The sequence below is a fragment of the Apteryx rowi genome, unplaced genomic scaffold (genome assembly GCF_003343035.1).
Source record: "Apteryx rowi isolate R43461 unplaced genomic scaffold, aptRow1 scaffold_945, whole genome shotgun sequence".
NCBI lineage: Eukaryota > Metazoa > Chordata > Aves > Apterygiformes > Apterygidae > Apteryx > Apteryx rowi.
Genome location: NW_020451255.1, coordinates 2,357 through 15,324, shown reverse-complemented (window position 1 = coordinate 15,324; position 12,968 = coordinate 2,357). Strand labels below are relative to the sequence as shown.

Sequence of the window (12,968 nt, the reverse complement as noted above, 5' to 3'; positions counted from 1 at the left end):
GTCAGTTTTAGTTGAGAGGCTATGAATAATCAGCATCTTTTTTGTTTCCCAGAAAACTGTCCTTTGTGTCCTTTAGTTTGCAAATATTGGACACTATCTTTTTTTATTCTGCTCCCGTAAACAAAAGCAATTCAACCCTCACATCTTTACAGTATATTCAGCCACCCACCAGAGCTGTCCTGCTTGGACAGCAGTTAGGTTGAAGCATAATCTGACCATAAAATTCCATGTCTGTGTTCATAGTCTACTGGGAAACAATGATCAAAATTAAATATATCTTCATGTAAAATGTAGGTGGCTAGGAAAAAAACTCAGAAAAGGTAAAACTCAGTAATATGTGGATAAAGACATAAAGGCATATTCTAGATTTGAAGATGACTTTTATTTAGTGTCCAGTCTACTAAATATAACACTTATTAAGCAGCTAAAATCTACTCCTAAATTTTTTTTTTTTGGGGGGGGGGGGAGTTTAATTCTAAAGAATGTTTCTTGTTTTTTTTTTATTTCAGTGCAGTTTCTCTGTTCTTTAGATACCCTTCAGCATAAAGAGTCTGCAATCATCATTTCTAACTATGAATAACTTAGAAATAAATCAGATAGGATCTACCTGACTAAATGTAGGCATGCACAGTGGAGACATCTACATCTGAGCCACCTGTGCAGACTGCACTTATAGTCAGTAGAGAAAACAGGCACATCTTAGGTGCAGTTCATTTTATTCTAAAGTAGATGCCTACAACAGGCCAGATGAATGGTGCCCTAAAAGTACTTATTTGTTCCCACTGACTCCAGGTGAGTAATTCCATACGTAGAATACTACATTATTCATATCTAAAGTGAGGTGAATCCCACCAACAGCGCTGCTTCTTTTAAAAAATGTGCTAGTGTGTTTGCTCCTATAAAATTCCTTGAGTTCACTTTCCTCTCCCTTTAAGAGGTGTTCTCAGTTTTAAAGTTGAAAAAAAAAACGGAGGTTTGCTCTAGTTTTGGACTGAGTTTTGTCCTAATTCAGATGGTGATTAAGCATACTCTTAAGACATATGCATCTCAGTGTAAGAGCACTCTTTTGAATGCATTCCTGAAATAGGAAGATTGCATCTTTTAATAGGATTATTTAATCCTCAAGTATTTTGTTAAAAATGTTTTTAAGTTGGCAATTCTAGACGTACCTTTTCTGTGAAATCATTTAAACAACCTTATTTTTATATTGCATATTACTTCAACCCAAGCAATTACAATTTTCTCCATACTTCAGATTAGATTTAAAACAACTTTATTAATTAGTGTATTTCATTACATTTTTCAATCCTTTCCTAGTTTGGCTTACAGTAATAGGCCGGAATTAATTAATTAATATTTTTTACAGTGTTACTACACAGGTTTGAGACATTATTAATTATGCTTTAATTTTATTTTATGTATTTAAATACAGATATTGATATGTTTTGCATTGTTAGGGAGAAAAGAATATATCAGGCAGGAAAGACCATGTAAACTCCTGCACTTAAAAATGGGAGCATATGTGGTTTTACATCTATTTAAAGCAGGCAAGCCTTCAGTGCTTGAGAGACGGTTCAAAAGGCATATACACTGAGTATATGGTATAGAACTCAGATTATATAATAACTAATGTAGAAAGTGAGTAACTAATATATAAATGATGAGTACAATTTGAAGAAAGAATTTAGCCATCACAATATGTACTAAAGCTTGAGTGTTGTTGAGATACTTCTTGCTACTTAACTGCTTTGTAGTATCAAATTATAAGAAGCATTTATGTGAAGTATTTGGGGTCTGTATTGTAATGCTAGTTGCTATATAATTTATCTGTTCTATCTCTTAAGTAAACCACATGTGGAAAAAAGCAGCAACATTGTGCTTTCCCAGACCACCCAGAATAAATTGTCTTCACATTACTGCTGGAGTTTCAAGGAAAGGTGATATAAGTAATACACTTTCCCACAGACAGTAACTTGTAATATGTGCAACACCTCATAAATAAATCTGGCATTTATGAGACAGTTAGAGGAATGTAGTTCTCAAACTGGTAACTGCTGCTATGCTTTGCATATCCTGCTTCCTTCATTACAGCTTGGCGAACCCATTCCCTTTCCTGTACCTTAGTCCTCTGTGTCGATATATATGTTTGGGTTTCTGCTGGTGGTTCCACATTCTGCATGCTTTCCTAAAATGGAGCAATATGCTCTCCCATAAATGATCGAGGTTATGGGCTAGCCTCCTACAGTCTCTGTGTTCCAGAGAAATTGGTTCTTTCTGTTGGTGATAAATCATGTTTTGATGTCATTGTTCTGAATTGTTCTTCATGTTGTAAACTTGAGTTGAAATGTTCTCCCATAAGAGTTAGCTTTTCATATTGGGCTGGAAACTCTTCATCTTTGTGTAGCAATTTGTTTTATTATAACCAATGGCTTTTAATTGTACCTCCCATAATGAAGAGCTGACTTAATACTCTGTGCTAATCTTGTTATGACTTATAAAAGGTAAGTAATTTCTCTAACCGTTCCTAAAGATCATGGTAAAATGTTAAAGGATTCTTTTAATTTTCTTTTCTCTTTATTTTTCACATGAATTTTTCACTTACAGCATGAGCTTTTCTTTGTGTCTTTTTCTGTTTTTTTTGTAAAGAGTTTTTTTGTGCACGCTATTATTTGCGGCAAAATGTATCATGTAGATTTAGATACATCCAATTTATTACAGTCAGTGATTTCATTTTTCAGACCAATCATGATTGATTGATAGATGAAAATTGTCAGCAGGTCTCTTGATTTTACCATTCCCTTAATTTATTTTAAAGTACTTTATTTCACATTCTGTTTAATGCTTCAGCCTATGGGAGAAAGCTTACTCTGCATTTCAGCACAATGAAATTGTATTTTAAAGAACATAAAATCCAGTTTCCTTAAAAAACAGTAATGTGAATTGAATGCTTTGGGTTTGATTACATTCTGCCTGAACTACACAGGGGAATGGTACTGGATGATGGCCCACTATATCTACTGCCAAGATACATTGTGAGCCAACAAGATGTGGACTGGGCAAACAATGAAACTCTGCCTTTCCTGGGAAAGGAGAGACAGCCACAGGTTATTGTTTCTGTAACAACCTGTGAGTGAGAGGAATTACAGTAAATAATATTTCTAATCATTCATCCCCATCAGGCATGGTACTATATGTGATGTAATACAAAACCTTTACTTTGCAATAGCTGTGAAAGGAATACAGATTTTTTGCAAATGTCACAAAATAGCAAAATATACAAATAATAAAATATGATAAAAGGCACCTACAGCACATGACAACATTTATACAAAGCTCCATTATAGCTAAAACTGTACATGTTAGAAAACTGTTGGTTTTTATTTGAAATCATATTTTAATGCAGTTTTGTTTAAAAATAGCATTTAGGATATGAATGTACAATTCATATTAAACAAATGAAAGTATTATATAATAACTAATTATGATATCAGTTATGTTAAAACATGGTTTGTATTCTGCAGCTGTGAGCATAGTTTGGGAAACAATCAAGTCTAGCTGATCAAGCATTTTATTTCAATATCATGGATTCCTCTTCCACAGCTGCTTTTAAAATTTGTGGAAAGCAAATTATTTCCCATACTGCATATGTTGCCCTTCAGGTGAGTGATAAACTGTAAACTTTAGGCCTGTTGTAAGAAACCACAAAGAAAATTTAACTTTGTCACTGAAGTCCCCTGTGTGCACAGAATTAAAAAAAGTGACCTCGGAGAGGCTGTGTGTGAAGCCAGCTGTCTTTTGTTACCATTGTCACTTGGACATTGTAAGAGCAAAACTTTGTCAGCACGTTTTTTATATTAGAAGATTTGATCTGCGAATCTCAGCTGCTCTGTTCATTATAAATCTCTTGTTTTTGTCCATACACTAGCTCCACTATAGGTTGGAAGGGCTTAAAGATGAACTCAGGAGGAATAGAGGCTACAACTCGAGAGTAACTATTACTGCTCAAAGGAGCTGTTTTCCATTCGCAAACATTGCTTTGCGCTATGGGTTTGGGCTCCTTCTGTTCCTCCACTTTGTTGAAGACTCTCTCTTGACTTCCATTTTACTTCTTCAGCACTGTCTTTGTCCGCTAACATTTTTCCTCTTTCTCTAGTAGCTTTTATCTGTGTCCTTTGGATCACTTATTTTACTTAGTTTGTTTTAGTAGATTGTTTCTGAATGTTTGTGTTTTGTATTTTTTGGTTTTGCCTTTTTTTTCTTTAGGACTATGTCATCTCACTGAGTTTCATTCCACAGTTTGCTAAATTGCTTGATTATTTTGCAGCAGGCCCATTCCTCGTTTTCTCTTTTTATATGGTTTTCAGTGAGAAATAAGAGAGCCTCTTCCATTTTAAACAGTAGTCTATACACATAGGCCCATGTCTCCTTTTGCATACACTGTCTTTTGGCTTGCCACATCCCATCCTGCTTCTCTCTTTCTCTCTGTCTCTCTCTCTCTGAGCCCCTCTCTCTTTTGTGCTTTCCTTCATTTCATTATAACATCTTTTGGTCCAGAATTGTCCTTTGGTAAATTATAGGTAAATATTTTCTTCTTCAAAAGAGAGTTTATCTCATGCCTTTGAAATCTGGAAAAACAGCTCTGGGCCAAATTTGGGCATCATTAATATTTCGTTTGAAGTTTTTTTGTATAATATTTTTGGTGGGAAGGAGGGAGGTTTTGTTTTTTCTTTTTTTTTTTTAAACAGTTTTTTTCAGGAAAGGACACCATAACCCACTCTAAGTTGCAACATTACTTTCCATGAGTTATTCCATTACAATAAATAGACTGTGTTACACTGTAGAATTCAATTTTTTATGTGAATATACATTTGGGGCAAGCTGCTGTGGAATGGAAGAAAGAGGTTTAGAAATTGGGGCACAGTTCATTTCAGACTTCAGTGGCTGCTCATTTACAAAGACAGCCTTTTGGGAATTGAACATGTATCATAACTGTTGGATCATACATATTTACTTTCTATGTATTTTTTCTGTAACTACAAATTCAAACTGAAATCTGAAAGATAATCTGGATTCATTCCTTCACTTTCTCAGCAGAAACAAATGTTCTGCAAGGGAAATTGCACCCTTAGTGTCACCTGTGCTATTCCACTTCTTTAACTACGTCTACGTAATTTTATCTTGTTAGTCATCTCACTGAAATATAGCAATAAATCTGTGAATGATGTACAAAAGAGGAGGATTCAGTTCATACTCTCTTAGGGGTTTGTCTTCCTGAGAAGTTATTTTAGCTTATGGCTGCAATTTCAGCCACACAAAAAAGCTTTTTACCCAAGTGTTACCAGTTCAGTCAGCTGACATGTCATAAAACAGACCCCTTTTCCGATCAGTGTATCTACTAACTTGCAAATTCAGTGCTGTTGTACAATGTGGTGTCTTTCCAAACTTGAGAAGAATTAACAAGAGCTGATGCTTCAATAAAGATACAGTTTAAACTGTGTTGTGTCTATGAGACTGATAACCGTCAAAAACAAAAATTCTTTAATCTATATGGCAGAGATGGAACTCTAAAAGCCAGTGTTAACTAGAGTATTAGACCAATGGGAGTCCTCCACTGGAGTCAGACTAATAAACCTGGAATAGCACAGGGGCAGCTAAGCACCTAGGAAGAGGATCTGCTGAGAAGCCAATTGCCATTCTTACACGGTTACTTTTTAAAGTAGAATTGCACTATAAAATTCATACTGAACATAGCATTTCCTTTAGCCAAACAGAAACAATAGAGTAAATTAATCTAGCTCCAGCCAGGAGCTGTTTATACAACTGTGAGTTGTTTATACAGCTATGAAGAAGGTTTGATAAATATCTTCAGAATCAACATAATCTAGATTGAATATGTTTAAACTCTTTCTATAATAGCTGAAAATTTCAACAGTAGAGTTTTAAAGCAGGTCATGATAATACAGTTATATTAGTATTTTGTCTAATCATAAAACAGAGGACTTAGATTCAGAGTTATGGTAATCATAATTATATGAGAAAATGTGGAATTTTTATATAAAACTGGAGTTTAACAAATAATTTTAAACAATGTGTTCTTTCATTTTACTCTTACTATCCTGTCCTTAGGCCATCTTGTTTATCGTTAGGAGAGTTTTAAATTGCTTATATCGGACTCTGACCATCAGCTAATACTCTTCTGTTTAAATATATTTATCTCATGTAGAGTATGTAAGAATGTTGCTGAAAATATGTAGAGCCTCTGTCTTAGATCCCAGGAGCTTGCCCATTATATCTCTGTATTTTGCATGCTTGTTAACTTCTGTAGCTCACAAACTCTCTGCTCTCTCTGCAGGTCCAGTCCAGGTGCAGCAGCAAGGAGAACATCCTCAGAGCAAGTGAGTACTGAAACTTTCTAGCTTTACTGTGAAAATAAGACTGCTATTGTAGACAGACAAGAAGGCAGCACATTATAATCAGATGAGAGCAGAAGGAGAGGGCTGGGATGCATGTGGGTTCATAGAAGAAATTTAAGAACTTAAGACAGTGAAATTCAGTCCAAAGAGGAAATACAAATAGCTTGTAGTGCTCATGTATTAACTGATAGTTACCTTTTAATTTTTCTTTCCAAGTTGTTCTTCTAATGACACCGAGGCCTATGTTGTTGTGTTGGTGTGTTGTTTTAAATGGTAGAGCATGTGCAAGTTTTATGGGCAAAAAGAATCAACACTCAAAGATAATGAAAATGGAAACTCTCAAGTTGAATATATATGATTTTTATTTTCAAACTTGAGCATGAAGTTGAATGCTGGGTTTTGTAAAACCAAACCAAAAACTGTAAAGGTTAAAAACTGAGGTTTGATCCACGTTACCTGTTCTATAATTTGCAAAATTCCTTTCAGTTTTATCTGAATCTTTCCTAAAAATTGTACTACCATATATATATATTAACCTGCATAGGAGGTTGTTTTGGTGATCAGACAGAAGGCTGTTGTGAATTTTCCACCTTGCACAGTCAATTGACTTCAATGCTAAAGGATTATTTTGTCATATAGAATGCTTCTTAATGTAAATAGTTATTTTCAGAGCCATCTGACATTTGTGAAAGACAGTTGGGAAGGTCTCAGGAGTTGTTTAATGTCATTAACTTATAATAAAAATGTACCACTCCATAAATTTAGAATTAAAAAGACATTATTTGTTTTTGGCTCCAGGTCTATTTAAATATATGATACAGCTAAAAGCAAATTTAGCATTTGTTTCTAGGAAGAAATAGGGAGAGCGAAGGATTAGGAGTTACATGAGCTTCCTTCTTTCTGTGTGCATTAATGTTATTCATTCTAGTGCAAAAACTCCATTTTTGAGTATGTATTTTCTTGGCTTGGCTTGCAGAAATAATAGGTGTCACTTCTGGTGTTGGAACAGCGTTGTAGAGATCAGTGGATTTTACCTATTTGCAAACAGAGTGGGTTGGAGAAAGCGTTTCCCACTAGATTTTAACAGAAACTTTGAACACTTGCCTGAACAAGAAAATGACATGTATTAGACACAGAGCTCCAAGCTAGGAGATAGTACTTCAGGCACCATTCAGAGATTGGCCTCTGATTGGTTGGTTGGCATTTTAAGGGTTAAAAAGGCAAATGCGAATTTCTAAAGTGGCTAGCAAAGAGTTTTAGAAAACAAGGAAACTTAAAGATATTTTCCAGAATTTCTGACAGACTGTACTGCTTTTAGAGAAGTATGCTTCTATAGAGGTCAAATCCTTTCCAAAAATAAACTTTAGGATGGTTTAAAAAAAGCATAGTTTATAAAAGTTTATATAGTACCATAAACCATAGTTGACTATGGTTTACTATTAAACTATGGTTCATGGTACTATCTTATCAAGAGTACTGTAATAGTACCTAGTGTAAATTAAAATAACATCTATTTTACTCTTTGCATGAGAAATGAATGTTTTTAATCCTGTGGACACTACAGAGGAACACTAGGAAAGGAGTTTGAATTCTGTTTTGCTTTTGCATCAGAACAGCTACTAACACAATTCTCTTTGAAGAATTATTAACCTATATGTCTTATGATGGTAGAAGAAACTCCCTGGATTTTTCTGATCCCAGGATCTGAAGGGCTGTAGAAAAATCATTTTTCTAACTTGTAACCTAACTAGGTCTGGAGTGTCAGGGAGAGCCTACGCTTGGGGAGGAAGCCGAAGGGCCATTTTCCCAAGTATAATCACACCTGAAATATATTGTAGCTTCTTTTTGGGAGGTATGCTACTTCTAAATTAGGTACATTACATAAAACAATGCAGGGAGACATCTGCCAGGGATCTACTGGGCTTGGAGGACTGGAATCCAGTAAGAACAGGAACTGCATTGACAATCCCACTCGGAGGACCACACCTTGCTTTCCTTTCCGGGGAGAAATCACATACCTGCAGCTTGACTTTAAGTAAGGGTGAACAGGAAAAAGTTAGGAAATATAGGAATGTATATGGGCATACTTGGAAGAGATGACTCGTCACACTGCAGTAATTAATGTCATCATTCTGGATCTTTCTTCAAAGCATTTAATCATGTGGCATTTCAGCAGCTGGAAACAGTTACAGAGATTATCTAGTGTTACATAACATCATGATAACAAAAATCAATATATATCAAATATCAATATATGCAGCCAGCTCTTACAACTTAACACACTGGATTTTGAAATACCGGCTTTTTTTTGCTAGAAACTAGCTCTAGTTCAGATGGGCCATAAACATTCCCAGGAGTTTATAATTTAAACTGAAGATGTATTGCAGACTTCTAAAAGGCCAGTGTGCATCAGCAAGAGTTCAAGACATCATGCTGGTAAAGATGTATATAATGTCTTTGACTATTTTTGACTATGCAGTTTACTTTCCTTCTTATTGCTAAAGTTAAAAGATTCCTACTTAGTGACACAACAGCCAGCACCTAATGGCTGTAGCGTGAAGGTTGTTTGCTGCCTCACAGTTCCGCTGATTTTCACTGCTGTGATACTTTTTTTTCTAGTGTCTTCCTTCATCTTTCTAAGTTTTCCTTTTAAGACAAAAATACCTTACTCTATACAGCCAGGGAAAAGCTTTTAGCATGTATTGTGCGGCATCTGCTGCCGTTATTACATTGCCTGTAGGCAGGGTGTCTTTCAGTGACACGTAAACACAGAAAGGTCTGGGAAATTTGACATAGTTTTTGTCTTTGTCTTACAAGTACGTTCCTTTCAGCATCCTCGTCTTTATGAAGGTGCTAACAAAATACAGTTATAATAATTACAAATGAATATTAGCTTGCAAATGACATTCCTGTTGTTAAATCCAGGAAAGTAATTTTTCCACTAGTTATGCTTGTATCTTACAATAGTTTAATCTGTATCATTTTTCCCTGGTTTGCTTATGAGAAACTCATGTTTCAGACTGTGAAAAGTCTTAATATAGTTGAAATATATCTCGTCAGCTGTATCTCCCTTCTTCAGTATGCCGATTGCTATGTTAAGGAAGGAAATGAAATCAGTTAGAAATTATTTGTGCTTGACAAATTCACAGTGCCTGATTTTATTATCATGTTATCTTCCAAATATTCACAAAGAGTTTGTTGAAATAAGTTCTTCCAGAATCTTTCTTGGGACTGGAATTAGGTTGACAGATTTCTTTTTCTCTATTTCTTCCTCTTAAAGATAGTTACTATGTTGATAGCAAAAAATGAGTTAATGAACGATCTCCTACATGACTTATTTGAACAAACATGTCAGTGCTGAAAGAAGTTTTGTGTATACAAACATTACTGATGCAGTATTCTTCTCTTCTGAAGTAAAAAAAAAAAAATACATGATTGTATTATCATAAAGTTATTTTTTATCGAAGGCAACATTTAAAACAATCATCTGGTTTTTTTCGAAAATATGGAAGTATGCACAGCAGCAAATGGGGCATCTAGGTAGCAACAACAAAGTGAAATCATGTAGTTAAAAATGAGTCTTTTTATTATTTGTCAACATTATCTTATTATAAATTATGTTGGTTTAGAAATATAATTAATTACATGTAGTATTAGCTACAGTGATGCTGGATGCTGGGTTTAAACTGCCAAGAGCCAAATGAAATCAAGCATTATCAGTAACTTCGGGTGTAAGATGGCTGTGAGAGTTGCAGACAGGCCTCATTACTGCCAAGAAACTCTCCTGGGAATGTCTTATGCCTGTAGCCAGGCATGAGACCTCACGATGCCTTAATTTGTTGCCCATGTAGTCTGGGAAGTTGCACCTAAGTGCATCTGAGTGCTAGTGGTATTTTAGAGATATTTTACTTAGACTTCTTGGCACATCTTGCACTGCACTGAAACAGTTCATATCAATGTTCCTATTGCACTCTTCATAGTCAAAGCTCAGTGGTTGCATTTCATTCTTACCATCCCTGAGCTGCCAATCTCCTGGTCTTCTTCTATCACTCCAACAGCTCCTTCAATGTGTCTTATATGGAATTGTCCTGTTTCTGGAAATCTCCAAGATTTCTTCTAGAGAGCCACAGAGCCACAGAGCTCTGTCCTTAGTCCACTGCTTTTATCCCTTCTTCTATCCCTTTAGACCTTGCCTCTGACCCATCTGTATCAAACAAAAATTCAGGTACTCTCTATGCTGAACTGTTTCTCCAGAGTTGTCTCCTTTTACCTGTCTTTGACATTGATTCCTAGCTATTCCCCATTAAGTTTTGCCGGTCACTATGAACAACCCACTGTCCCCCTCAGCACTCCACAATGGTATTACCTGGGCTTCATCTTCATCTTACACCTTATTCTATTTTCTTACAGCCAGACTGTGCATGCTTGTTGTAGACTCTTTCGACATACATCTTGAGATAAGGCTTTTCCTGTCAATGCATGCAGCTGAAATTCTTGTCAAGGATCTCATGTTGTATTTCTGGAACATCATCCGCTTTAGCTCTCATAAATGCATTCTTGATCCAGGCAAATCCATTAAAGATATTTCTGCAAATATCATTTTCCTAATCTTTTGGTTTGTATGTTATCCTTGTTGATTTGTTACTGCACTAGTCCTCTCTCTTCGGTTTCTTCTCTTCACTTTCAAAGTCCTTCAGAGCTTTTTGTCCCCTCAGTTACTCACTCTCATAAAGTATCAGGAAATCAAACATGCTGCCAGTCATAGTTTTCTGTCCACTGGCTTGATTTTCAAACAACTTCTTTCATATCTTTGCCCAACCTGTCCCTCATACTTGGAGAAAGTAAACTTCCATTAATCTATCTAATTATCTTCACTCAAATTATACATTTAAACATTACTTTGCTGTGGTGACTACAAAATCTTGACAACGGTTAAGCTGCCCACTAGCTAGAACCGTTCTCTGTTGTGCTGACTGTCCCATGATTTTGTTGTGCTCCCCTCTATCCTCCCTTCAAACCTATTGACTCCCATCTTCCTCTTAGACTGCAAACTCACTGGAGCTGTGTCTGTTTTAATATTTTCTCTGTGCGCAGCACATAGCATAGTGAGAGGTATTTGTAGAGTGTGGTAATACATATACTATTAGTAGTAATAATCTGTACCCAGTTGATACAGAATCTCTGTAGACTTCTAGGTTGCCAATTTTTTAAAGGTAGTATCATAGCTCCTTATTTCCAGTTGATGGAACAGTATCAACAACTACTTCAAACTACCAGCTTTTATATGCTGGTAATGCTGTTGTCTTCTCTGTTTTTTTACCATCTGTATCTGATACACTTGCTTATCTTATTTAGGTTTAGTCATAGCTGGGAAAGAGGTGTGATTTGTTTTTAAGATGGGATATACAGACATAGTTCAGAAACTTTTATGTATCATTAGAATCAAAGCTGTGGCATATTACAGTTCTCTCCAAGAACATTATTGTAGATTTTGAATGGGAGAGAAGGAGAAAAGGAATACTTAACTCAGTGGAACTCAATATGTCCAGGATCTGACTGTCAAAGTGCAGCTACCCTTCAGAAGGCTATAGAAGCCATCAAGGAAGAACAGAATGAATTGTCCTGAGCACTAGGTAGATCATAGAAGTGAGTCAGCCTCAGATGATGAGCCACAGTGTCAAATACTGCATTGTCGGTGAAGAGTTTCTGTTTCTGATTAACTGATTCTTTTATTCTCATCAAGACTTCTGGCATATTTTTCATAACAAGAAAGGATATTCACTTTCGTGAACTTTTTCAATTATCAATTGTATTTTGTTTTAAATCTCCCCTTTGATTCTAACTGAATACAATACCTTTCTACTTTCTGACATAAGTGCTTAGTAGTGATAAGTAGCTTGAACTAATTTACTGAAATGCATCTGGCCCTTAGGGTAAAGTGGTTTAAATGAACATTGCTGTGTGTGTCTACACGCTGTATTGTACATAAACTTGGTGCTCTCTCTTTTCAGGTCACAGTGCTGTTGACATTACCAAGGTAGCAAGAAGACACCGCATGTCTCCATTCCCATTGACATCTATGGACAAGGCCTTCATCACAGTTCTGGAGATGACCCCAGTGCTTGGAACAGAAATCATCAATTACAGAGGTACTTTACATATAATTGGATTCTTTGTGAGGGTTAGGGTGGTTATTTCCTTTCTCACAGCCAGCTTAAGCACTTGGTCTTTTAATAATTGTTATGAAGTGTCTGAGACATACATAAATGCATCTGCTTATAGGCTGTGGAATATGCAACAAAGCAAAAACCTAAAAAACACAGTTTGCCTCAGTGGCTGATTTAACACTGGACATGTGTAGATGCTGTCTGGCTCCATTTTGTCTTATGATCCATCACTCTGTTCTCTCACTGTGGGAGACTCTTACTTCACCCCTTTCAATCTCAGATTAATGATTCAATCAACGTTATTATTGATTCCAGATCACTTTTTTCCATGTCTGTCTTTAACAGTTCATCTCAGTCTGTTTTTCCAAATCCTACTTTGCTTACTAGT

The 12,968-nt window shown here is 35.8% G+C and overlaps 1 protein-coding gene across 1 annotated transcript in view; it reads left to right on the top strand.

Annotated features, from left to right (window-relative positions):
* LOC112978593 (gephyrin-like) overlaps positions 1-12,562 on the top strand; it is a gene marked incomplete at both ends in the record, with an annotated part of 234,005 nt that extends 221,443 nt beyond the window's left edge. The window contains 3 exon segments of the mRNA XM_026092193.1: positions 3,926-3,988; positions 6,353-6,395; positions 12,425-12,562. Of these exon segments, the coding sequence (XP_025947978.1) occupies positions 3,926-3,988; positions 6,353-6,395; positions 12,425-12,562 (244 nt within the window).
* Positions 12,563-12,968: the final 406 nt, after the last annotated feature.